The sequence below is a fragment of the Podarcis liolepis genome (genome assembly GCF_965112155.1).
Source record: "Podarcis liolepis genome assembly, chromosome: 1".
Lineage (NCBI taxonomy): Eukaryota > Metazoa > Chordata > Lepidosauria > Squamata > Lacertidae > Podarcis > Podarcis liolepis.
The window spans coordinates 42,302,800-42,329,520 of NC_139554.1; the positions used below are offsets into that span (position 1 = coordinate 42,302,800).

Genomic DNA, 26,721 nt, shown 5'->3' on the forward strand with positions numbered 1-26,721 from the left:
CCAGGGGCTTCTCCTCACACTCTTTTCTAGCACTGAGATTAACACAGTATCAACACACAAATCAGTAACACACACCTAAATCTCTCTCTCTAATGCACATACCTAAATCTCTCTCCTCTGGAAAAGCCTAAAGTCCTATAATGTCTCAGTAGTCGAACAAATTCCTTTTATGCCAAGATACATACATTATGAAAGAAATGTATTAAATAAAGTTACAGTTAACAGCAAGTCTTCTGATGGCCAATAAGGATCCCACAGCCTTTTCTGCTCGTGATCCAATTTCTACCTTTTCTTTTTCTGGGTTTTAGGTGGGCATGGCATTTTCTTTTTGCCAGCTTGCATGCCCAGCTCCATGAAAAGGGCGGCATATTTCTGCAACAGCTCTTCCTTGCGCTTGACTGTCTTCCGTTCCACCTCCTTCAGGTCTTTCTCTTGCTTCTTCAACAGTTTCCCAAAATTCTTCATCTGCTGCAGCTCCTCAAAGCTCGCCGTTTGCAGCTCTGAAACACAGCATGAAAAAGAGATGCATCTGCTTAAACGAGATGCTAAATTGCCACTCATTTTCACTGTCCACTTGAAGGACCTTTCTTTGCTATATTCCAGGCACGTCCAACTCCGAAGAGACCACGATCTACCCCCAGTATAAAAAAACTGGCAGTGATCTACCCATTGTCATTGGAGGGAGGAGGAGCATGCGTGGGGTGGGTGGATTGGGGTGAGTTGTTGAGCCCAGAGTTGTTGAGATTTTTAAGGGTAGGATTGCCCAGAGTTCTTCAGCTTTTATTTTTTAACTTTCGGTAAACTTTTATTTAATCCCATGATTGATAAGGGTCCCGTGCTCTACCAGGATCAGCCAGGGATCTACTGGTAGATGCGATCTACTGGTTGGACATGCCAGCGTATACCCCATCTCCTCTCAAGGTGATCCTACGATTGCACATATATCACAGCATCTCAGCACACAAACCACAATATTTTATCCCTCGGAAAAAGTAACACTTATCTCCACGAAAGATGTGGATGTACTCTGCAAATGTCAGAGGCCCTTGTTGGGTATTGTTTGTGACACTGGAGTCCACATTGTCTTACAATGTCTTACAGGGCTTACCTGGCCCCCTTTCCACTGAGTCTGTCATGCCCTCTCGAAAGCCATTCCTAAGACACAGGACCCTCCAGATATGCAAGGCAGAGTAGAGGGTTAATGATTCCCCCCTCTTGCATAGATTGCAACCCACAACATTTTTTGAAATTTTTAAAATGTGTGTCTCTGTGTGAAGTTCAATTTATTTATTTTTTGGAAAGTGTAAATATTGCGGTAGAATCTTATGGACACTGTAAGCTCTCCTATTTTCTGTCTTCAGTGCAGGAGCACTCATTTAACCACAACTTTTTAAAAAGTGGCTGGCCATAACAAAGTCACTACCTACCTTTGCAGCATTGTTCCATAATTTTATGAACCTTTTGCTTAGCCTTAGAAACCTTCTGTTTATTCTTATATTTTAGATGCCCTCCAGCACACATCTAACTACTTAAAATGTGTGTGCGTGTGTGTTCTTCCATCCCTTAAAAGTATGCAGATAAAAAAGTGATGGACAATTCTATTGTTTTATTTTTGTAAACCACTTTGAGGTATTTTACAATTAAACGGTGTATACATTTTATGAAATAATAAAGTATGAATCTGTAGTTCTAACTACTTTTATGCAACAATAAACCTGCAGTTTTATTATTTTCATTAAAAACAACTGTATAAGATTACATGATTCCTGTGAAGAAAACTGGTTGGATTGTTAAAGTGTGTCAGTTAAATCATTCCAACACCTTATTTTTAAGGTCCAGGTAATCCCAGAAAATAAAAATATGCTGTTGGGATGTGCTTTGCAGGATTCTGTGGCTATGTCCAGAAGCTGCTATCAGTTCTGTGCAGGATATGAAAAGAATATGGTGAAAGGTGAATCAGGGCCTGTGATTGACCTACCTCACATTTTGTAATGAGTTGACTTCCAGCACAGTTACAGTAGCACAAGGCTAGCAAACATGTTGCCTTCTAGGTGCTGCAGGACTGCAACTCCCATCATACCTTGCTATCGGCTATGCTGGCTAGGGCTGATGGAAGTTGGAGTCCCAACAGCATATGGAGGTTGCCATATTGGCTGTCCCTGCAAAATCAGGGCAGAAATTCAAGTAATTTGAACTTGAATGTTGCCATTCAACAGGAACAGGATTAGAAATACCTGTAGGTTCTTTTGTAGTTTCTTTTGTGGTCTCTTCTTTTCCTGTCGAGGTTCCTTTTCCATTCAGGGTTCCTGAGGGGCAAAAACACAAGACGGATGAGTGAGCTTATTCTGTCTCGTGAAAGATAACAGCCACTGAAATTGATCACAACCAGCATGTTAAGTGAGTCCCAATGAAATGAGAAATGTCGACCCTGCTTCTTGTCTCCTGGATCAAGATCATTTCTTTTCAGAATCTGAACAGCGTATATTTAAGCTGCCGTGCTCAGCCCCAACCATATCCATAGCATTACCTCCAGGCCCGTTTGAAGGAGGAGTACTAAAGGTCCCTGTGGCATTATGTATCCCGTTGGTATTGAGTTGAACAGATGAAAGACTTTTTTGCAAGTCAGGCCCCTAAAACAAAAATTAATTGTGCATCAGTTAAAGCAAAACGGATCACTAGAAACAACTGGACACTTTCCCCTCAGTTTTGCTTTGTGGCATTGTGTATTTTGCCACGCTGAAACTATAGGAGGCATAAGAGAGAGCCATAAGGTACATCTTTAATCTTCTTGCAAACTTGCATCACTGTGGACTTTGGGTTTTAGCCTGGTTGGTGGTGGCACCCTCTTGTCCCTGCTGGAAGCTGAGGAGACACTGGCTTGTGTCTATGTGGCTGAACAGGCAAGCAGAACAGGAGATTCAGGAACAAGCAATAAATACACTAGAACTGAGGAGGGGGTTGCATTGCAGCTTGTGGCAGGGAAAGGTGATGCTTGTGGTTACTAGTACAGTAGTGCACTAATGTGCCAGGCACAGGAGCCTTCTATGGAAGTGTGTGTTACTGCAGTATTTAATCCATTAACTTGGTCAATCAGTCAAATCCATCCATTGATTTAAAATCTTAACTGCCTGCAGTGGCATAAATAATTTCAAACACAATGCTAAGAATGCCTTCCCATCTCTAACTCTTTCAAAGAATCCTGGAGATACAATTAATGCGGTATGTAATGCTTGAAGCAACTGCTTTTGATGTGAAAAATAGTCCCCAGATACATCCTATTTGAATTTTTAAAAAAGATCTAGTGGGTGTAGGTTTTCCTATCCCAATGAATGAAGGCTATTTTTTAAAATTGCCTGTAGCTAGCTTCTCCTTAGAGAAAACTAGCATTAGGGGCTGCCTCTCCTTTTATGGAAAATGGATATTCTAATTCAATATGGAAATGCATACATTTAAAGATGCACAGTATAGGACAGGGGTCTGCAACCCGCGGCTCCGGAGCTGCATGTGGCTCTTTTACATCTTTGCTGCGGCTCCGGGGCGGATACTAGCGAGGGGAGGAGGCGCATTGTGCGCCCCAACACTCCTCACTGTGGCGGGCGCTGTACTGGCTGTGACGTCGCATGGGGGCGGTGCGTGTGTTAGTCACGCACCGTCCCGATGTCACCTTCCCGCCCGCTGTCAGATCGCGGCTCCGGAGATATATTTGTTTTAAATGTCGCAATGGTTTTGCGGCTCCCAGTTGTTGTTTTTTCCTCAGAAACGGGTCCAAGTGGCTCTTTTTGTCTTAAAGGTTGCAGACCTCTGGTATAGGATGCTGTGATGTCATTGTACACATGCAGGAAACTAATAAAAATGTAAGTCCAAGTGTGTTCACTCATTCCTTTCAGTTAGTGTCCCCCTTGTAAAATTAATTGCATGTGGTTCAAGCCAACTCTGCAATACCCAAAATGGGTAGAATTCTGGACCATCATTTTAAGATTATTCTTGGGAACTGAACTTTATTCAGGATCCAAATTCTGCTGCCAGCTTCTGCCTGTAGGCCCCTCCTAGGGCGAAAAAGTCCTTTTAAGAACTGGTTCCCCTCCCACATTCCTGCTCTTGATTCCCCTAAGCAAATAAAACCCAGATGGAACCTCCACGTCTTCTCTGCTTACCATTTCAGGCATTTTTGATATGCCCCATTTGCAGTAACTTCAGCTTTTATTGCATGAATTCTGCTGTTAGTCACCTTGAACTGTGCAAGTGAAAGTGGAATGCAATTATTCTGAGTAGGTAAATAAATAAAAGTATCTGTGGAACTCACCTCAGGAGTATCCTCTTGGCTCTTCTCTGATTTTTTGTCATGTGCGTTAAAAAACTTTATTGGGTTGGAGAGCGCCATGGTGAGATCTAGGAAAATAATCCAGGATTTTCAACAATATCATATCATCCCTCTCCTACTTACTCCTTACTGCTATGTTTCTAGGAGTATGTTAGAGATCATATATCCTGAGTTTTGAGTCTCTCAATTCTCCAGATTCATGCATAATAGTACAGGTTCATTAAGGGAACAACCCTACTGCAAGTTCTGTCAGGATGAGCAGGCTAGGATTCAGCATATATCTGGATAAGCCAGGGGTTTTCATCACAGTTGGGCTACACTGGCTTAACTCTCTCATCCTCAGCTCAGCATCCCCTACATCCCAGCTGGCTATGCTGAGCCCAGTGGAACTTAAACTGGTGTAAAGAGGCGTTTGGATTTGCTATCCCACTTTATCACTACCCTAAGGAGTCTAAGGGACTAAGGGACACAGGTGACGCTGTGGGTTAAACCACAGAGCCTAGGACTTGCCGATCAGAAGGTCGGCGGTTCGAATCCCTGTGACGGGGTGAGCTCCCGTTGCTCGGTCCCTGCTCCTGCCAACCTAGCAGTTCGAAAGCACGTCAAAGTGCAAGTAGATACATAGGTACCGCTCCGGCAGGAAGGTAAACGATGTTTCCGTGTGCTGCTCTGGTTCGCCAGAAGCGGCTTAGTCATGCTGGCCACATGACCCGGAAGCTGTACACTGGCTCCCTCGGCCAATAAAGCAAAACGAACGCCGCAACCCCAGAGTCAGTCACGACTGGACCTAATGGTCAGGGGTCCCTTTACCTTTAAGGAGTCTCAAAGCAGCTAACAATCTCCTTTCCCTTCCTCCCCCACAACAAACACTCTGTGAGGTGAGTGAGGCTGAGAGACTTCAGAGAAGTGTGACTAGCCCAAGGTCACCCAGCAACTGCATGGAATTCCCAGCAGGGAATCGAACCCGATTCACCAGATTACGAACCCACCGCTCTAACCACTACACCACACTGGCTCACCCCCTGAAAAGGGGGTGTATCTCTTTAAGCAATGGTGTTCTTGGGACACATGCCTCATGGGTAGGAGATGGCTACTCACATGAGCCAAACTTCAGGACACATTTCCACTTCACCCCTCCCAGACATTTATGAAAATCACTGGATTTATGAATACCTCAGCCAGCCCTTAAGAAACAACTATTACAAATAATGACCACCTGACCATCATGCCTCAAGTTGTCAAAGGTCCTACAGAGTTGGCAAGTCACATTCTGGATCTGGTGCTTGTAATGGGTTGGTGAAAGCGTGCCAATAGTGGAGGGTTTGTTGTGATCCAGTTGTCATGGTCAGACCATTTTCTAGTAAGGTCTACACTGCTAACTCGTTTTTCTTCATGGTGGTGGTTTAACCTTTGAAATTCTTCACGGCACAGAATACAGATACTGTAAGGATCACCTTCCATATTAACCTGCCCAAATATTAAGAACTTTTACTGAGCCCCCTCCCAGAGTGTCACCACCATCGCAGATCAAGAAGGCAGATCTGTGGCACCCCCAATATGGAACTCCTTCCCAGGTATCTGCTGGATTATCTTTTCGGTGAAATGTCATAGGAAGACATTGTTATTTCTTCAGGCATTTGAATGATGCACATTTTTAATATTATAAGTGATGCAATTTAAACTCTGCTAATATCTGCAGGTTTCATTCTGCTGTTTTAATTAATACGTCATTTGCTATTTTGTATCGATTTTAACTGAGCCATTGTACATTTTATCATTGTAGTTTTTCTTTTCATTGTAAACTGCTCTGGGGTAGATATTATGAAGATGCCACTACATCCCTCTTTCAGGTTTTTGGAATACGGTACCTGCCCACGAATCCGGAACATAGTCTTTCATCTCCACATACACAAAGAGAGAAGGCATTGTAAGTGGCATGTTGCTCTCACTACGAAGGCAAACATGGTGATAGCCTAAAACAGAAAGCACATATCCCAATAGAAACAGGTGGCAAACAGAATGCTACTGAGGGACTGTTTTGGAAAATGCTGGAGGCAATCAGAAATCAGCTTCGGATGATGCAAGGTGCAGCAAGTCACCTGCAATGGCAGGTTCTGCGTACCAGTAAGCAGGGCTGGCCCAAGGCATTTTGGCACCCGAGGTGAACCACAAAATGGTGCCCCCACCAGGGGAGAAGGGGTGAGTGAAGATCCACATCAGAAACAAGGGGCAATAGTGATCTACATCAGGAACTAAGCGTGTGGGGAGACCAGTAGCACCTCCAATTTGCTGTGGAGGTGGCATGGTGGGGGGTAGGCACTGAGGAGATGATGGATCCAACCTCCAGGGTGCACACTGCAACCATTGCTGCCACAGTGCTTTCCTTGGAGTCTGGCTCTTCTGCCCCTCTGGATCCTGCTGCCTGAGGTTGTTGCCTCACCTTATCTCATGGATGGGCCGGCCCTGCCAGTAAGGATAGTGGGCATGGGAGCTGACTCATGGAGCACAGGCCCTCGGGAAGTTATCCTGTATAAGTCCTATTGAAATGGCCAGGAGTTATGAATCACAAATAATAGAATTGTAGAGTTGGAAGCGACCACAAGGATCACCTGGTTCAATCTCCTGCAATGCAGGAATCTTTTGCCCAACATGAAGCTCAAACCCATGACCCTGATATTAAGAGTCTCATGCTCAACCAACTGAGCTATAGTTGTGGAAGCTCTGCTCATTTCAATTAATTGTGGCAATGTCTCAGTCTGGTGAGGAAAACAATAATTTCCATATACAAACCATGACACATTCTCACTATGAATATTTATGGCTCTGGAAATGATAGGGTAGAAGTTAGTGAAAGGACTCTAGAAAAGCACAGGCAAAATGACCAAGCAGCTTTTATATACAAATAGACTAAATTGCTAGATTTTTCAGTTAACAGAGGATGCAGCTATGATTGAGTTATATAGAAAGGGAAGAAGCAGAGGGCATTTGGTAAAATTAATAAGCATCAAGTTTAATACCAGCAGAGATTACACACAGAGAGATATGAAACAAATACAAAGCTCACTGCCACTAGCAGTTTCTACATATATCTTATAACACATGAAGGGCATATGGATTCATGCAGAAAAATTACCAGTCAACCAAATGATCTAGTGAAGAAAGTAAGTCCATTTTCAGAAATCTCAAAAATAGTCCATTCTCACCTGAACGCACAGCAGTGATGGGAATGACACGTTGCCCTATGAACTTGCCTCCTTCCTCCCAAACCACAATTCTGAGAGAAGCTAGCTCTGGCATCAAAATCTGTCAAGAAAGAATCAAATGATGCTTATCTTCAATTGACTTAAAATATTTTAGAAAATGGAGTTCTCAAGAATCATGAACTCCTGGATTGTCCAAGTATTTTCTTTTATACTTCCAGTTCATTTGTTTTTGCTAGCTCTGTTCCCTATAATAACGGACTATATGTTTTCTTTAACCTACTAGTGTCCTGTAGGTTATAGCTGGCTGAGAAAACATAGCGCTTGTGCAATTGCACAACACTGATTTGTATGCAGCATTGTATCAACCTAATTGATTCTAAGTAAATGCCAGGGCATAAAAAACAGCTTAGTGTTCCCTATTTTGTTTTGATTTTTTAGCACACAATTCCCCCCCCCCCCATAACCAGAGGTAGTGTTTGTGATAAGGAATATGTGTTTTGGGAAAGAAGGAAGGAATATATGAGATACAGTTCATAATGTTGAAACAGGAGTATGGCTGATTTAAACATGATAACCCTAAATAAACAGCTCACAGTGGGCTAAGTTTATGTCCTGAACAACAGACAACTAAATTTCCTCACCATCCACTATAAAAACTTCATTCCTTTGCACAGGAAGATGTTATCTTAGGAGGTGATCTAAACTGAAACATTAGGGAATCTCACTACAAAATGTACATGTCAGGCAGCATCTCTCCTCCAATGATCGCAGGGAACTTAAAACTATTGCACCTCCTTGAGAGGTGGGGACTGCGAGATACACAGAGTGAATTTGACTTGACAGATGTGAGCTTTTCATTTCATACCAATTTAAAACAAATACCTGAATCAATTTTGTTACGGCTTCCAGCTCACTACTCACTATGGTAACATCCACAAATATTGGCTCTATAAAAATTACAGATCACACGACTGGCTCAACTTCTTTTACATTGTGGTTAGAAATGAGTCATTCCTGGTCTCTTAAACCAGCTTTGCTTGCTAACCAGGACATTAGAGAATGAATTGAGACAGCTCTTAAGAATTACTTTGATGAGAATAAGCAGGAGGGGACTTCTATTATGGGAGGTTCAGGGGAATTTGTATAAAAGGGTTGTTTTTTTAATAGAAAAAAGAAACTTCTCTGAGATAAAAAAACTAAGAACTAGAAATGTCCTTACTATTACAGGTATACAAGAGGACCGGGTTAACTAAAACATACAAATCAACGCTGTCAAATTTATACATGAGGGGGAAATAAAATTAAGATGCCTTCTAGTTCAACAAAGTAAGTCCATAGTCCATTTGATTTGCAAGTTCCACTTTAAAAGCACAGAACAAAATATTTTGTGGGTTCATAAAATAAGAACAGTGGACTTGGATCTGGAATATTTTAATTTTAAAAAGCTTGTTCAGACAAGAGCTCAGTGGGTAATTTTTGGATAAGCCTCAGTCTCTCAGTTCTCTATCTGTGAAATGGAAATGTCAATTATTTGCCTCACAAGGTTGCTAGGAAGAAGGAAATCAGTATTGTAAAAAACGCTGTGCATGAAAGTTGTCAAAGAAAATGTAAAATATAAGCAAGTGACTCCTAGATCACTCAACCCCACACACCCTATTTACACTGTAGTTTGAAAGTTGACCTCAGTCCATGGAAGTCTAGAACTGTCAAAGAAGCTTGTTCTTAGAAGAGACACCTGTTGCATGAGGCACTGTTACCTTTTCAAAGACAAAAGCATCCTCTTTCCATACAGGGTTGATTGAGTTGGCATTTGGTGACATCTTGGTTCTGTATCTGCGTTTTGGATCACCTGGCAGTCCATATAACTCCACTTCTACATATGACCTCACACTACGTTCTGAGAGGAACTGACCAGAAAGTATCTACGAATACATGGAAACAAGATCAATGTAGCATTTACTTAAACCCAGTTTACATCATCCATCGTTATATCATTAGAGACTGTCACTATATTGCAGATGGAATTCAATTACATACTGGCAAAATTCATGTTGCACAATTAAAGTGAAATTGCCACTCTGGTGCAACAATCCCCCTTCATCTCACAACTTGAACTTTTTGCAGGAAGGAAAGTGATGGGAAAACACTGAAAAGCTGTCAAATGTGAGATAATGACTGCTCAGTACAATGTTGTATAACCTCCATGCAAACTTTGTGAAAACAAATCAGGATGATTACACAATAATTAGTTCATTGGGGAAAGTCCTTAGTTTGTGGTTCTTCTCTACTTTAACCCTTCAGATGCATTTTCTTGCTTTAGTGCTACTTGTGTCATCTTTCTATTGCTCATTCTCCATTTTCATTTGACTCACTACATTTAAACACGGAAGGAAACTAGCCTTTTTCAAAATACCACTTTGCAGGTTACTGCAGGTGCATTTTTCCACAAAGAGCCTTGCTGGGTGATAAATGGGCCTTCAGACTATACCCCTGTTTAAAGGGCTCTAAATCCAGAAGCAACCTAGCGCTTGTTACTTACTGTTATTGAGAGTGTGCTCGCCACCACCACATCAATGCGATCCACAGAGAAAGGGTCAAATTGCTTATCTGGGCGACGCATGAAGTCATGCTTGAGAATATAGCCGCTCTGCCCATTGAATTCAAAGAGAGCCAGGTTCTGCTGCATGGGAATATCTGTTAAGGGAGCAGGCCAACAGGAATAAACAAAGGCAGGAGTGTCTGTTAGTATGTATGTACTGTATGAATGAAAAGCAGATGAAATTGTGCTTCAGCAGCATATTCATTTCAAAGTCCTCAGTGTGCTTTACATAAAGGGGATTAGCCATCTCGTTACCTGTTGGCTTACTCAAGTTTCAACTATAGGGCCACGTTCCAGCACAGATTCTGAAAGTGCCCATTTGTTTTTAACTGCTCTGGCACCTTTATATGAGTGCACTTCTACACACATCTACTCAGGAGTAAACCCCATGGCATTCTAATCGGTTTATTGCAGAGTTAACTCCACGCAGCATCCTACTTCATGAGATGTATAGATATAATAATTATGTTCCAACACTGATGTCACCTATGTGTAGAAATATATATATATAGGCACCATCATGTATGAAAGCTGCACATCTGTTTCATTCCATGTACACATGCTGGGAAGCTGCGAATTGACCATACACATGTGGTGAAAGAAGCACATCTGTACTTGTCACATGTGATGATATAAAACTTTCTCCTAAATGGAAATGATACTGATGTAGGAAAACATTCAGGAGTAAAGTGCCGGTGGATGTTTGCACACAGGCACTGAGATACATAGGACAATAAATCAAACTAATAAGGAAGAACGGAAGATAATGAGGAAATTGCATCTTCCTGCCACTTCTATTGGGTATCCAATATCTTCTGTTGGGTATCCAGTTTTAAAATGAATGAACACCTCAGTCCACTTTCTCATTACATTCCTTGTCCCATTCCTCTTACAATTCCATCGACACCTTCATTCTCTTGTGTACTTTTTTTGATTCATCCTGCCTCCCTTTCTCCCAAATTTATTACACTGCCTCCCTGCAAGTTCCCATCTGTTCACTTTATCCTTTCCTTTCCCTCCCACTCTCCTCATCACACAACTCTGCTCTTCTATGCATGAGTGTAAGGAAGAAAGGAAAATTACTGAAGAGATGGAACAGAAGTCATACTGGCCATTGTGTTCCAAGGGAGACTGAACCCCTTCCCTTCCTCACAGTGAAATGAGAGTAGATCAAACTATGCAAGGCTGCACCTATGAGGGAGGTCACAGATGTTGCACTACATTACACATCCACTGCAGGTCAGGCATCCCTTATGTGCTCTGACTTGCTATATTAGCACTGCAGCAAGCATCTGCTAATGTCATCTGCACCAGCAACATATGGAAACTGCTGTAGGCAAGATGAAGTGCTGCACTCGTACTGTCAATATACGCAATATATACTCCATTTCCCCCATTACAAGAAGAGGAGGAGGAGGAGTTTGGATTTCACTCCCCTTCAGGAGTCTCAAAGTGGCTAACAATCTCCTTTCCCTTCCTCCCCCACAACAAACACTCTGTGAGGTGAGTGGGGCTGAGAGACTTCAGAGAAGTGTGACTGGCCCAAGGTCGCCCAGCAGCTGCATGTGGAGGAGCGGAGACGCAAACCCGGTTCCCCAGATTACGTGACTACCGCTCTTAACCACTACACCACACTGGCTCTGAATAGAATCTGTGAATTCTACTTCAGTTGTACCTGGCCATTCAATATCCAAAGAGGTTAGTGCCCTCCTGCCTGAATTACATTATGAGCTCCACTTACTGTTCTATGTATGCTGATTTAGCTTCCTGCCTTTAAGGTGCTCACCCTGAAGTCATGCCTTTCTGCCTTTCCATCAGGAAGTATTGATATTGCCACTGTTTTCCAATGTCCCTCCCTGCCTGCTTCCTATATATTCCCAGTCTTAAGAAGTTCTGAGCCCTATATAGTCATTTCTATCAGGGACAAAAATCACCCTGTGGCAATTTGTCCTTATCAATCTCAGATTTTGGGTAATAGGAATACTTGTGGCCTCTTTCTTGTTTAACTTTTAGTAGGGCGGGCTGTGTTCTGTGTTAGACCTGCCTTTTTATATATATTGTGGGGTTGTTTTTTAGCTTTTAGTTTTGTTCTGGTTTTTTTATCTTTGGCTTTAATGTTTGTATCATTTTGTAAGTCACTGTGGGTCACTTTTATATCTATATCTCTGTATGTAAAAAATGCCTGTTGAAACTTCATTTCTGGGTTGCCATATTCTATCAGATGGACTGGCCCTTGAGGCAAAAAGGAAACAGATTCATTTGTGTTACAGGCAGTCCTTTGACCCCACCTGCTTCCTTTGAAAGGACACCTGGATTATATCCAAAGGTAGCTTTAATTTAGCAAAAAGCCCCTCCATGAGCAAGTTGGGGGCACCTAATTTTCACCAGTCTTTCCCCCCAATACTACAGCCTCACCCCATTCTGTTCCAGAGGGTCTCCCAACTCTCAGGAGCAGCGTTTTGGGAAGGAAGCAGGGCTTCGGCAGGTTGGAGGGGATGGCAAAAATCAGGTGTGCCAAACTGCACAGCTGGCAGCCCTTTCTTTTGTGGCTATCTGTCTTCAGCACATGTGGAGACTTTGCATTGGAAAGCTCTCTAATTAAATGCGGCAAGCTTTGATGTTGACCCCTTGCATTTTGGGGTGATATTGGGAAATATCCAATATGGGGGGGACGGACACCCAGTAATAATAATTAACATAAATGAAGGAACACAAATGAAGAAAAGAAAAGAGAAAAGGCAAAGAAAGAATTATACATAGCAGGGTAGTGAAGGTGGTGGTGGTGAAATTAAAAGAGTCAGAAAATTATTGATCGCCTATGAACAGGAAGGGGATGTAGGAGGTGCACCACTTACCAGTTGTCTGGAAGTTTAATGCCACCATTTGACAGCCAACATTCCAGAACATCTGAGGCATGTAGTTAGAAGAATCCATCCGGGTACCCTTGGGATAAATTCGGCTCATCTGCCTCTTGTTGTAGCTGAATTTTCCTAATAGGAGTCCCATCTCCGAAGTTTATTGCAGTATATATGCCCTTGGCAGTTTTGCTCTTACAGGGTTCCCAGTATGAGCTTTTCATGGAGCTGTCCAGGGTGCTGCCTATATTCTGACTCTTCCCTTGCTTCACCAGTCTGGAGTTTTTATTTACCTTGACTTGCCTGGCTCTCGTTTGGTGGATCATGAAACCTTGCTGTGAACCCTGCACTCCCCCCCCCCACCTCACATTGCTGTGGCCAGCACTTGGAAGAGAACACTACACAGCTAAAGTGTTTTTAAAGGTTTACTAAAGTTTAATATCACAGTGCTGCAAAGTTAACAACAACTTCTGTGCGAATCCTATAGAAATCAATAGGTACACCTTATATATAATAGTTCTAAGGAATACCCATTTGGGGAACTGGCCTTGAGTCATGGAAGGTAGCAGTAGATTTTATCCACTGAAGTTTTCCTGTTCATGCAAGGACTTCCACTTGTGTGAACAGAGCGTCCCCTTTTCCTCCCCAGTGCATTCTCAGATCTGTTCTGGGGTTTCCCTAAATCCTGCAGAGCAAATTGTGTGTGTGTGTGTGTATGTGTAGGACCACACAGGGAGAGGAGATAGATATGTTCAGTTTCATAGTAAGCCCTTGTGCAAACAGGACAACTTCGTTGGATACAACCTCTTGTTTCCAGACAGTAATATTATGATTGGCTGCATGTGACATGACCTAGAACAAACTTTTAAATATGTGAATAGGTGCACTTGCAGGTGCACCAAAGAAAAAAGAAAAAGGATACTCTACAAACTGGATGGGCGATTTGGTCAGCAGGTCATAAGCCTTCATCTCAGTGAAGGAGGAAACGACATAACTCCGGTTCTTCTCTGGAAGAACAAGCAAGATAAACATAAATCACGCCCAATGCTCCAGACCCTCCTATTCTACCATTTTTTCTTCACTATCAGCCCCTTGCTATCCACAAATAAAGACACTGTCTATGCATGAACCTCTGACACAGAGTATTAAGAAATATTGTTTGATTTGATTTTGATGGAGGTTGATTTGAGGACCTTTCTCTGCATGATAGTTTCCCAAAGGAATTGCTTAAGCAGCATTGAAGCCCTCAGACAGTATCACCTGAGCAAGTGTTTTGGTTGTGAGAGTAACCAATAATGAACTGCTAATGAAATCTGTGGGTAAACAGCACTTCTTGCAAGAAGGACTATTGACACATTTTTGAAACCTAGAGGGATGGTCCCATAACTTCACTGCAAAGTGTTCCACGGTGTCCCTTCTACACCTGTCCATGACATTTATTTATTTTTACTTTCTCTTTTTCTTCTTCGTGCATTTAACCTGTCCACCTATCTGCCCTAGTTCAGGAGGCCTTGCCACATGTGTGGCTTCTGCAATAGCGTGACAGTAGTTCTCTGCTTATGTTAAGGTGAGATCACCTCCATTGCTTTGCTATGATTGAAGATGGGAATGGGTACTCTAGATTCAGGAAAGGGGCAGAAGGCTTAGAAGTAATTGGTATAAAGGATCTGGAGCTGCTGGTCCTTTTTTGGAATAGAATCAGCTATTGTTGCCTAATATTTTTAGAAGAAGCAGCTTGTTTTATAGTAAGTGCATAATCTTTATTAGTCCTTTGTTCCATTTCCAGACTTCTTTTCCAGGAGTTTTATGTAGCATAGAACAGTCCGAAATTTTATTTAGTTAAAATATGAGGATTCAGAAGCCCCCAGATTTTTGTCTGACACTAAATCAGCTGGGAATCAAAACTTGGAGGGGGGGAAGCTCTGCATTTCATCAGGCTTCCCATCAATTCCATAAATCCTTTCAAGGACACTCAATAGTTCACCCAAGTTCATGAATCTTTTGATATGCTTTGGCAGATGTAATGAAAACATGGCTCATGATATATGGTTTCAAGTATGCAATCTTCTCCCTTTCAGTTCTCAATTACATTGGGGCAGATACCAGAGTAATTCCAGGTACAGGGAAAATTTTCTGGTTTTACACAGCCATACTGAAGAAAAGCATCTGATTCAGGGGCTGCAAGCCAGGAACACTTATCTACAGGTCAGCGTAGCTTTGGGATGTAGGGTCACCTCCTTCTGCAACTCTAGCCTCCTAATAACCTCTATAAAAGGGAAGAAGGAATAATCTGTTAGGAGGCTGGTTAGTAGCTTTGGTTAGTGCTGCATGACTGTGCTCCAAACCTGATGCATTTTCTACTGCACCTTGACTTGCTCTGCCCTAAATCCATGCCTGTTCTGGATTTCACCTGGTCTATTTGCCCTTCCCCCTCTAGATACACCACTTTTGTCCAGTCTTAAGAAAACTGCATTTTCTTAAAATAAAACCCCTAACAACTAGTTGGTTTTGTTCTAAGGAAATACAGTTTTGTGAAGTAGGTAATTTGGAGCACAGAATCAGCAAGAGGGAGGTATTTAACACCTTTCTTGGGCTGCCACCTTCTCTGCTCCACACCACCTTAGGAAGACTTCCAGGATTCCAAAAGCATGTAATGTGTTGTTCAACCTTTACAGTGGAGCCTATAGATGACATCTAAATGCATACAGATACAGTATCTTGCTCTAAATACCTGAAAACATGACATTCAATAGGACAGAGGCAATAAATCTTTGCTTACGTGCTGAGTTTTCAAAGCATTCGAATTTGATGGGCTGGATGTAATTAACCAGGCTGGACATTTCTTCATATGCTGTCACTTCTAGACCTGCAGTACCCTAAGCAAAATTAGGACAGTTAGAGGAAAAGGCATATCATACAAACAGACAGACAAAATGATAAAGCCCAGTGGCAGACAGAGCCCTAAACAGAATCAGAAAGTAGTGGGTAGAACTCAGAAGAACAGTCAATGAGAACCACATATCTTTTTCCTTTAGTATAGTTGGCTTTGATCCAGCTGGAGAAGCACAGATATGTAGAAGCAAGCTATCTCCTTTGTGCGTCTCTAGTCGGATGAGGACCGGAGTGCACAAATGGGTGGGGGGGTGTGCAGCTGCTCCCCTGCCTCAGCAGTATTGCCAGGACAGGGACTTCCTAATTGGCCCATAGAGAACAGGGGGTGGGGAATGTGTAGACTTCCAGGCAGCACGATGTCTTGGACCAGTCCTGGACAGGTGGAAAGCTCAATTCTACCAAACAGCAGGAAAGTAGGAAGAATTTTTAAAAAACAAAAAAAAGTTACTTTTCAAGAGTTCTTTAAACTAAGAGCAATAATTGTACCTCATCAGATTGCATCTTTTTAATCTCCTCTTCATCCAGGTTTCCCATGTCTTCCTCTACTTCAGACACTTCTTCAGTCACCTCACCTGACTTTACTGATAAATCAAAACAGAAATTAGTTCATTTGTGATGACTGCAACCAGGAGTACCAACTTGGCCCTGTGACCGTGGGTGCCCAGGGCCATGTGTGCGATGCAGCGTGCATGGCCCTGGCACTGAAATTTGTAGGTGTCTAGCCCCTTTATGGGGAATTTTATGGGTGCTCAGGCACCCAGTGCCCCATGGAGTTACCACCGATGACTGCAACCAAGATCTGCCAACTATTTGTCTAAAATCTTCTTTAGGATCTGAAATTTCTTCAGACTGCAATTTCCATCCTTCCCAATCCATCTACCAAATCTGGAGGTCTACAGGCTCACCTTTAAGTGAGAACTGAATCAGATTTCCTCTTCCTCATACCTACTTTGGAAACGCTTTTGAAGTCACTGATAAAGCCACTCATTCTTATAAGTGAAATTCTGTCCTAAAATGGCAGTGTTGCCCTCTGTTTCCACATCAAATAACTGTGCTTATGTCAGAGCCTTAAAAACTGATTCCAGGCTTATCTGAATTCCCACCCCCCTCCCCAAGTAAGGCCCATCCCTTGTCATAATGTACCCTGTATATGATGAAGTGGACTCTAGTCCATGAAAGCTTATGCAGTAATAACATTTGTTAGCCTGTAAGGTGTCACAAGGCTGTTGCTCTTGCTGCTAAAGATTAACAGGGCTATCCCTATGGAATATACTACCTATGCTATCCTTGTCTACTGGTGTGGGCTGATCAGTCACAATATCCTCCAGACTTCTTGCTTTCTTCAGAGTCTCTTGGTTCTCCCCAGGTATGAACTGATTCTTCTTGTTCTTAATCAAGATTTTCCCCATGAGATCCTGTGGGCTTGGCAGTGGGACTCCTGGTTTTAACTGCCCAGAAGATAAGAAAAAGGTTAGCATTCATCCAAAGTTTAGGTTTTTGCATCACTCCTCTAGTGAAGACGTAGCACAAACTGCCAGGGCAACTTCAGACCAAGCTAACACCTGCTTGCACAATAACTTCATCCCATGTAGCAATTTGACATCCCTATTCACTTACTGGAAATTTTTCAAGTGGTTCTGTCAGCAGCATGTCCCCAAATATTGTTCTACAGTACTCAGCCATCTTAGCCTGCTGCTTCGGCCTGTAAGAAAATATAGGCATAAAACACACATATGTCAAGCCTGAAGACTGGCCTCATCCCTGCTCCATACCCCCAAATCCCCACCTGTCTCTTAGCATATGCATGGTTTGCCCAAGCTTACTGTCCCATGCAAATTAAAATGTTGCCACTCTCTGCCATGCTTGTGCCATTGTATCCTAATAACTTATAAGAAGTAAGTTTGATTGAGTTGAAAGGGGCTGACTCCCAGGTAAGTGGGTTCTAATTGTGCAGCAATTATTATTTTTACCTTGTTCTGACTAGACACATTTCTTACCCACCTCTCTACCCTTTGTCCAGAGTGCAATCTCAGCTTTTTCTCTAATCAGTAGATACTTAATACTCACGAGTCCACATGGTTCTCAAAGGACAGGATCACTGGATAAGGGGAGGTTTTGAAAGCGCTTTCTGCAATAGCTTCAATTGCATCCTGTAATAAGGCATGAGGCAAATGAGAAAGAGAAAGAGAAAGAGAGATATTGGTACTTTGCAAACCAAGGAACTCCTTGTTCTTGGTAGTTATCCAGCTTTCAGAATGGCATCAGTCATTCCTGTATGAACCTTATGATATATCCAAAGCTTTTTAAAGGGCCTCCCATTTCTATAACTGTATACAGTGAACAGAGGTGCTGGAACTCACCATGAACACCTCCCTCCATGGTCCATATGTAGATATCATAGCAAATTCATAGAGGGGACAGAGGGATTATGCATTCATTGGATATCTGCATAGGGCCTCTGCATATACAACAGCATTCCCATAGAGCTCCCTCTACACCACTGGAACCCTTGAAAACACGTGGCTTGTGATCTCAGAAAGAGAGCCTTTTGTGTGTATTGCTACATGCATGTGCAATTGTATGCATCCTGCTGAACACATGATGGTCAGGAGCAGAGCCAGCATCCCACTGAGAGTTTGCCACACGTGTTCATTGTGATATCATATGTGGCTTCTGACTTACAGTGTCAATGTAACTCTGGATCATTTTCCAGGTTTGTTAACGGATATTAACCTAGAGTTCCTCAGTTCAGAAGTAAGAGGGAATTCTGGTTTAATACATGCCAGAATTGTCACACTGAACTAAGTATGCAACAGGAGAAGGAGGAGCAAGTGAGCGAGGAGCACTCAGACCCAGCACTTGTTCTTGGCTTCTGCTTTATGAAGCCTCAAACTATTATCTGTTGAGGCCTATAGGGAAAGATTGCATTTATTCATTTTATCATCTTAGGCTGTAGATTGTATAGTGGTACCTTTGGTTATGAACTTAATTCTTAACCTGAAACTGTTCTTAACCTGAAGTACCAATTTAGCTAATGGGGCCTCCTGCTGCTGCCGCGCGATTTCTGTCCTCATCCTGAGGTAAAGTTCTTAACCCGAGGTACTACGTCCGAGTTAGTGGAGTCTGTAACCCGCAGTGTTTGTACCACTGTAATTTGTAAGTCCCTTGGGGACAGAGGCCATATCTGTGTTCTGTACAGTGCAAAACCCACTGTTGGTACTAAAAATTGTTGACATTGAAATACTTTTGCTGTCATCTGTCGAGTTTAAATTCAACCCGATTTGAATGTCTGTCTTAGAGAGCAGTGATTTGTTTTTATAGAGCATAGTAAAGTTTTAAATTACACTAGACGGCAGTTCATTACTTACATTTCCCTTATATTTGGATGATGAGACTATTTCAATTTTTATTCATTCTTTTAAGTCCAGGTGCAGCACCATTCTTGTCACATTTCAGTTTGATGGTTCTATCCCTCATGACCTCCTGGTACTAAGGGGCAAACCACACGTTACACTGCAGCTGCATGCAGTAAAGCCATAAGGGCCTGCAGCAAAGTGCCCTCAGAAGTGAGAGCTGGCTCTGGAGAAGTGATGGACAGAAACTATCCATACCTTCCTCATTTAAAGAAAATGCAACACCTGAGGGCACTTGCAAAGGAGACAGGGCCTTTCAGGTCTTCATTATATGGAGCTGCAGAGTAACATGTAGTTTGTTTGTAGTTTATGTCTATCACCTCTCTCTCTCTCTCTCTCTCTCTCTCTCTCTCTCTCTCTCTCTCTCACACACACACACACACACACACACACATCTATCTATCTATCTATCTATCTATCTATCTATCTATCTATCAACAACTTTTCTGTCCAGATTTTCACTTTTTGAAATATGGCAACCCTAATCTATCTACTGAAAGGAGGTCACACATTGACCAAGTCCTAATCTTTTTTTCTCACATAATTTCTTGATGACAGAGGTGGGGGGGGGAGTACAACCCTGCTCATTCTCTTTGGTCTTCTGTTATTTTAAATCATGAACAGCCCCCCCCCCAAACCCCACCACCCCTCAAACTTATCTGGCTTCTTGTTCTCCTGTTGCATTACTCCTGTGACATTATGCAACTATTATTTTACCGTGTACAGTGGTACCTCGGGTTACATATGCTTCAGGTTACATACGCTTCAGGTTGCAGACTCCACTAACCCAGAAATATTACCTCGGGTTAAGAACTTTGCTTCAGGGTAAGAACAGAAATCGTGCTCTGGCAGCACAGCGGCAGCAGAAGGCCCCATTAGCTAAAGTGGTGCTTCAGGTTAAGAACAGTTTCAGGTTAAGAACGGACCTCCAGAACAAATTAAGTACGTAACCAGAGGTACCACTGTATTTAATTCTGGAGTGGATTGGAGAAAATCAGTAGGCCAAGGTTAAGCACCTCCTCTTCTTGCCCATCAGTTTTATCCTTCAGATTCTTTCCTAGCTCTTGCATTAGCATTAGAAAAGTCAGGAGGGAACACCATGTTCTCCTGTAGCCAATCACAGCTGCATAATGAGCCATGCACACCTGTAAGCATATATTTGTTGAGCTTGCACTTTAAACTTTTTAAATACATGGACTTCAAATCCCTTGGATATGAAACACTTCTCAGAGAGCAACAGTTTGGGAAATGCACGAACGGAAGGCACGATAAGATTTCCAAACAAATCCCACAGACACTTTCTCAGCTTTTTGTATTTATTTTGTAATCATACTTTTGTGAAACCTCTGTGCATTTGTCATTAACTTTTCTTTATTCCCCTCCCGACACTAGTAATTGGTAGCTTACAGTAACATTGCTTTTATCTCTAATTATCTGCCTTCTTTCTGCTCCGTTATGTGACATCGTGCAATTGTATACTGTGCTATTTTATGACTTCTTTGTGGAAGCTGAGCCTTGATATGCAGCCTTAGTACTAAGGTTCAACATGGCCTGGGACTTGATATTACCTCTTGCTAAGCAACTGTTCCTGATTGAACAAGCAGCAGAGAACTAGGAGGAGGCTCTGTACTTAATCTGCATTTCAAAGGAATGTGCTGCAGGTTGAAAGCATGAGAGTGTCACCTCCCCCACCTACAACTATTTTGGAGAGGAAGGCAGCCATAGGAAGAGGGGAGGAAACATACATTACTTAAGCTATAATGAAAGGTGCATGCTGTGTTAATGGCCTGTAATTCCTTTGCAAGGTTCATTGTTGTGGTGCAGAGCAATCCTTCCATGTAATTATAGCTCCAGTAAAGCACAATAGCACTCTGTTTGTTTTGCAGGTTGGGTGGTGCAGTGTAAAGGGGACCGTGATGTCATAAGATCTGGAATGTGAAATTATGAACACCAAAACCACAAGCATAATAGAGAAGCTAATCATTAAAGTAGGAGAAGGGAAAATGGCCTTTCATCTTTGCTCATTCCCTGCTGATGCAATTACTGTTGGAGGTACTAGTCCACTATAATCTATGCCTGCCGGAACAGATATGCTTTGCACACTTTTGCATCCAGAAAAAAAGGCTTTTCAAGGTCTTCAAAAAGCTCAGGAGAGAAAAAATGCAGGTAGACATCAGGACTCTGGGTCACATAGCAGACATTGAGCAGATAGTTGGGTCACTAATGATGTATATCTTCTAATTACTAAACTTGCATATGTAAGACCAGGCATAGGCAAACTCAGCCCTCCAGATGTTTTGGGACTACAGTTCCCATCATCCCTGACCACTGGTCCTGTTAGCTAGGGATGATGGGAGTTGTAGTCCCAAAACATCTGGAGGGCCAAGTTTGCCTATGCCTGCATAAGACCCAGGTTTTCAGTTTGCTATATTCGTGTATCTTTGGTGTTAAATGAAAACTATTCCGCTTTGTAAGGCATGCCCCATTTTACCAGCAAAAAAAAAAAAAAAGAAGTAAATTCATAACTGTAAGCCACAAAGAAAATAATTTTATTTGATGTCAGATGGCATAGATGAGTAGAAGCTGACTACGCCAGAAGGAATAGCTCTTACACCGATAAATGAAAATGGGGGCTGGGTGTGTGTGAACAAACCAATAAAGCAATCTGAAAATATGGACGCTTTACATTGCAAAGAGCCCTAATGTCTGGCCAAGGTTGTTTTCTGCGTCTCAGCACATTCTTTGTACTCAGTCTAGGCCTTAGTATAGAGCAGGGGTAGGCAACCTAAGGCCCGTGGGCCTGATGCGGCGGCCCAATCGCCTTCTTAATCTGGCCCGTTGACGGTCCGGGAATCAGTGTATTTTTACATGAGTAGAATGTGCCCTTTTATTTAAAATGCATCTCTGGGTTATTTGTGGGGCATAGGAATACTCATCAGAGTCCCTGTTCTGGGTTCTCCCACTGCCTGAGGTAGATACACTGAGTGGCTGGCAGGTAGAGGCTTCTCAGTGGTGGTGGACTGATTTTTTTAATGTCCTTGCCAGGTACACTCACCCAGGGGCGTATGAAGGGGGGGCGGAGGGGGAGCTGCCCCAGGCACCACTCTGGGGGGTGACAAGATGGCCTGTTGCCCCCCCCCCAGCTGCAGAGGGCGTGTGTGCAGTTAGTATGGGCGCTGCTTGCGTGGCATCCATACAGGCTGCCGTTCTCGTGCGCTGTCCGTATGGGCGTCGGTATGGGCTGCCTCTCACACAGCGACCGTATGGGCTGCTGCGCATGCACACTCTGTACGGACGTCGTGCGTGTGCCGCCAGGTCCCACTCCGGGTGTTGGAGAGGGTTTCTCTGCCACTACACTCACCTGGAATCAACTCTGATGCCATTTTGGCACCAGGCAAAGAATATTTATTTTCACAGATTTTATCCGCTTTATCTGACTAGGTTTGTTATGTTTTTCTGTTTCTTCTATGAATGTTGATGTTTTCAGCATTTTTTAAAATTTGCGTTTTGAAATTTTGTGGAATCTCTAAAAACAAAAGTAAAAAACCCCAAAACCATCTAAAGATATCTGTACCTTGAACAATATTTCTGTTGTCATGGTGAATCCATGGGTGATAATAGGCTCCTCATCTGGAGGACGCCCCTTCCAGCAATCAAGTTCCACACAGCGGCAGCCAGCCAATAGGGTCTGCCGATACATTTCGGGAGAGGAGATTCCAGAAAATTGTCCAGCTGCCAAAAAAAAAGGAGGGGAGGAGGAGGAAAAATAAGACTGTCATCGTCTATGCCAGTGTTTCCCAACCACTGTTCCGCGGCACACTAGTGTGCCGCGAGATGTTGCCTGGTGTGCCGCGGGAAAAATTAAAAAATTCGAAAGATTTTTTTTTTTAAGTCAAATTTTGGGGCGCCGTCACTAGATGACCCCTGAGGTTCCCTCCCTCCCTCCCGCTCTGCGCCTCCCTCCTCCTCCTCCTCCGGGGAGGCCCTTCCTGGCTCTCGGCCAAGGCTTGGCGGCTGCCACTCACTCACTCGCTCGTCCACCCGTCCCTCCATCCCTGCACCTGGCCTCTCCCCCTCCGTCCCCGGCGCGGGGGCTGCCGGGATCCGGGGTGTGCGAACTACGTTTCCCAGCGTGGCCTGGCGGGCCGGGCATTTTGTTTGAAGCGCTCTTCTCCCGGCCATGGAATGAGCGCGGCGGCGGCGGCCGGGCGGGCAGGGGCTCTTCCGCGCAGAGCCCGCGCAGCCTGCCTGTGCCCCCGCAGAGATCGGGCGGCAGGATGGAGCCCAGGGATCCCCACGGAGGCGGAGTGACGGAGGCTGCCCCCCAGGTAGGGCTGCGTCGGGGGGTTTTTATTTTTGCAATGCTGCATCGGCGCCGGAGGGGACGCATCGGACCGCGGGGAGACCCCTTGGCGGGCGTGCAAGGCAATGCATGCGTTCAGGCGTTGCATGGAGTGCAGTGCAATGCAATGGCAACGCGGCGCCCTGCATGCATGCATGCAACTTCCACCTGCGCTCCGGACTTGGCAGGTGAGGGGGGTCCCCAGTGGGCGGCAGAGAGAGCCGGGAGGCCGAAGGGGAGCCGGGGGGGAGCAGCGCTGCTCCCCGAGCCGAGCCCGGGGGGAAACTTCGGCGTCGTTGCGCCGGGTGTTGGAAGCGGAGGCTGGCGGGGGCCCCTCACCTGCAAAACCTGGTCGCCTCTCATATATTTCGTGCATTGCATTCATCGCCCGCTTTCTCCTCCAAGGAGCTCCCGGGGGCGCGCGTGGTTCTCTCCGTGTTATCCTCGCAACAACAGCCCTGCGAGGTGGGTCAGGCGAGTGGCCCAAGGGAGCACCCAGGGATTGTCCTGGCCAGGTGGGGTGATTTGAACCCTGCTCTCTGCCCGGTCTTTGTCCTCATTTAGCCCCCACATGTGCATGACTGTGCATGACTGAGGTTTTCCCCCCTCGTCTTGGCTATGGTGTGAGTCTGTGCTGTTAATTAATGGGGTTCTGCCTTCGGAGAAGATGAGCCAGCCCTCAAGGAGGTGATTATGTAATTTGCTAGCAATTCATGTCCCTCCCGGCGTGACGCTGCGCGCTGACGTCACGGGGCTGTAATGGTGGTGTGCCTCGAGATTTTTTTCATGAAACAAGTGTGCCTTTGCCCAAAAAAGGTTGGGAAACACTGGTCTATGCAGCCATATCTTTTGAATGAAGAGAAGGGAAACTCACGGTGGTTAAGAAGGTGAAATATCTAGGGGTTTACTTGACATCTAAAAATTTGAATTTGTATAAGGATAATTATGAAAAATGTTGGTCAGAAATTAAAAAAGATCTAGAAATATGGTCAAAGTTGAAATTATCAATGTTAGGCCGAATTGCAGTAATTAAGATGAATGTATTGCCTAGAATGTTATTTTTGTTTCAAACCCTGCAGATTCTTGACAAGATGGAATGTTTTAAGAGGTGGCAGAAAGATATTTCGAAATTTGTCTGGCAGGGCAAAAAGCCCAGAATTAAATTTAAAATATTGACAGATGCTAAAGAAAGAGGGGGATTTGCCCTGCCGGACTTAAAATTGTACTATGAAGCAGCAGCGTTTTGCTGGCTGAAAGAGTGGATGCTCCTCGAGAACACAGACATTTTGGATTTGGAAGGTTTCAATAATGCATTTGGTTGGCACGCATATTTATGGTATGATAAAATTAAGCTGCATAGGGCCTTTAAAAACCATATTGTTAGAAAGGCATTGTTTAATGTTTGGATAAGATATAAAGATCTGTTGGAAAACAAAACCCCTAGATGGGTGTCTCCTGTGGAGGCTAAGGCAGTGAAGAAACTCAATATGGAGGTCGGATGGCCGAAGTATTGGGAAATCTTGGAACAAGAGGGAGATAAACTGAAATTACAAAGTCATGAGAAAATGAAACATAAAGTACAAAATTGGTTTCAATATCATCAAATAATGGAGTTTTTCAAACAGGATAGGAAAATTGGCTTTCAGGTGGAAAAATCAAAATTAGAGACTGAATTGTTAGAACCCAATACTAAGAATTTATCAAGAATGTATAACTTGCTGCTGAAATGGAATACACAAGATGAAACAGTTAAATCGGCTATGATTAAGTGGGCACAGGACATTGGTCATAACATTATGTCTGCTGACTGGGAGTGGTTGTGGAACACCGGTATTAAATTCACGGCATGTAATGCCTTAAAGGAAAACATTATGAAAATGACTTACAGGTGGTACATGACCCCAGTCAAGCTAGCAAAGATCTACCATTTGCCTGATAACAAGTGTTGGAAATGTAAAGAGACTGAAGGTACCTTTTACCACCTTTGGTGGACATGCCCGAAGATTAAGGCTTTCTGGGAAATGATATATAATGAAATGAAAAAGGTACTTAAATGTACTTTCCTTAAAAAACCAGAGGCCTTTCTCTTGGGCATTGTCGGCCAATTGGTGTCAAAGAAGGACAGAACTTTCTTTATGTATGCTACAATAGCAGCAAGAATACTCATGGCAAAGTATTGGAAGACACAAGATCTACCCACTCTGGAAGAATGGCAGATGAAAGTGATGGACTATATGGCATTGGCCGAGATGACAGGCAGAATCCGTGATCAGGGAAAAGAGACGGCGGAAGAAGAATGGAGAAAATTTAAAAGTTATCTTAAGGACTACTATAAACTTGATGAATGCTAGAATGTCGAGGTTTTCAGGGGAAAAAAAGGGATACAGTGATATAAGATTAGATTATAGAAAAGATTAAGATGACAGAGGTTGGAAAGGAATATTTAGAAGTTGCTAAAAAATTGTGGACATTGGGATGCAGGAAGGGGGGGTATGGGGGAGTCCTGGAAAAGAGGTTTATGAAAAAATGTTATGAAACTATACGTGTTTGTATGTCTTTTTAGTTGTTTGTTTGTCTTTAAAAAATTGTAAAACCAATAAAAAATTTATAAAAAAAAAGAGAAGGGAAACTCATTTCTGCTACACAAAAGTTTAAAACTTTTATTTCTTTTTTAAAAATGACTTGTGACTTCTCCATTTCCAAAAATTCAGAAAACTTTAATTCACCTATGACATAATTGAAATTATAAATATTGCTTACACACACACACACACACACACACACACACTGCTATATAATTGTGGGTTGTATTGAAAATTGTTATGTTTTTAAAACCCTTTTAAAAGAAAGAATTGTTATATAACTTATTTCAGAATAGGTAGACAGAAGTAGACATGGTGTGACAGGTCCATTCACAAATTTAAAAATTATTTAAAAATTGTAATATTTTTTGGTTTCTACAAATTCCCAGGCATTGCCAGGCATTCCCTGCTAGTGATAAATAAGTCATGGCCTGATGAACAGTTTTCATAATGAAAGTAATCTACAAAGCTAAGTCAAGGGTCAGTAGCTACCCTCTTGGAATACAACAGCTAG

At 43.1% G+C, this 26,721-nt stretch overlaps 1 protein-coding gene across 5 annotated transcripts in view; it reads right to left on the reverse strand.

The window, feature by feature from the left end:
• The window catches only part of PLCB2 (phospholipase C beta 2), a 61,248-nt gene that overhangs the window by 7,571 nt on the left and 26,956 nt on the right, over window positions 1-26,721 (reverse strand). For 4 of the 5 annotated variants that reach the window (XR_014526934.1, XM_083506330.1, XM_083506332.1 and 1 more), the window contains 16 exons: window positions 22,858-23,015; window positions 17,938-18,020; window positions 17,488-17,572; window positions 17,147-17,318; window positions 16,357-16,451; window positions 15,758-15,854; window positions 13,901-13,985; window positions 12,979-13,103; window positions 10,064-10,218; window positions 9,282-9,446; window positions 7,525-7,624; window positions 6,190-6,294; window positions 4,304-4,389; window positions 2,528-2,630; window positions 2,235-2,306; window positions 287-500 (listed from right to left, as the gene is read on the reverse strand). Coding sequence is in view for 4 of the 5 variants with exons in the window: in XM_083506330.1 (XP_083362456.1) it covers window positions 287-500; window positions 2,235-2,306; window positions 2,528-2,630; window positions 4,304-4,389; window positions 6,190-6,294; window positions 7,525-7,624; window positions 9,282-9,446; window positions 10,064-10,218; window positions 12,979-13,103; window positions 13,901-13,985; window positions 15,758-15,854; window positions 16,357-16,451; window positions 17,147-17,318; window positions 17,488-17,572; window positions 17,938-18,020; window positions 22,858-23,015 (1,900 nt within the window). In the remaining variant the exon portion in view is untranslated. Of the gene's footprint in view, window positions 1-286; window positions 501-2,234; window positions 2,307-2,527; window positions 2,631-4,303; window positions 4,390-6,189; window positions 6,295-7,524; window positions 7,625-9,281; window positions 9,447-10,063; window positions 10,219-12,978; window positions 13,104-13,900; window positions 13,986-14,007; window positions 15,245-15,757; window positions 15,855-16,356; window positions 16,452-17,146; window positions 17,319-17,487; window positions 17,573-17,937; window positions 18,021-22,857; window positions 23,016-26,721 lie in introns of those variants that run through there. The other variant, XM_083506333.1, reaches the window with a different exon arrangement.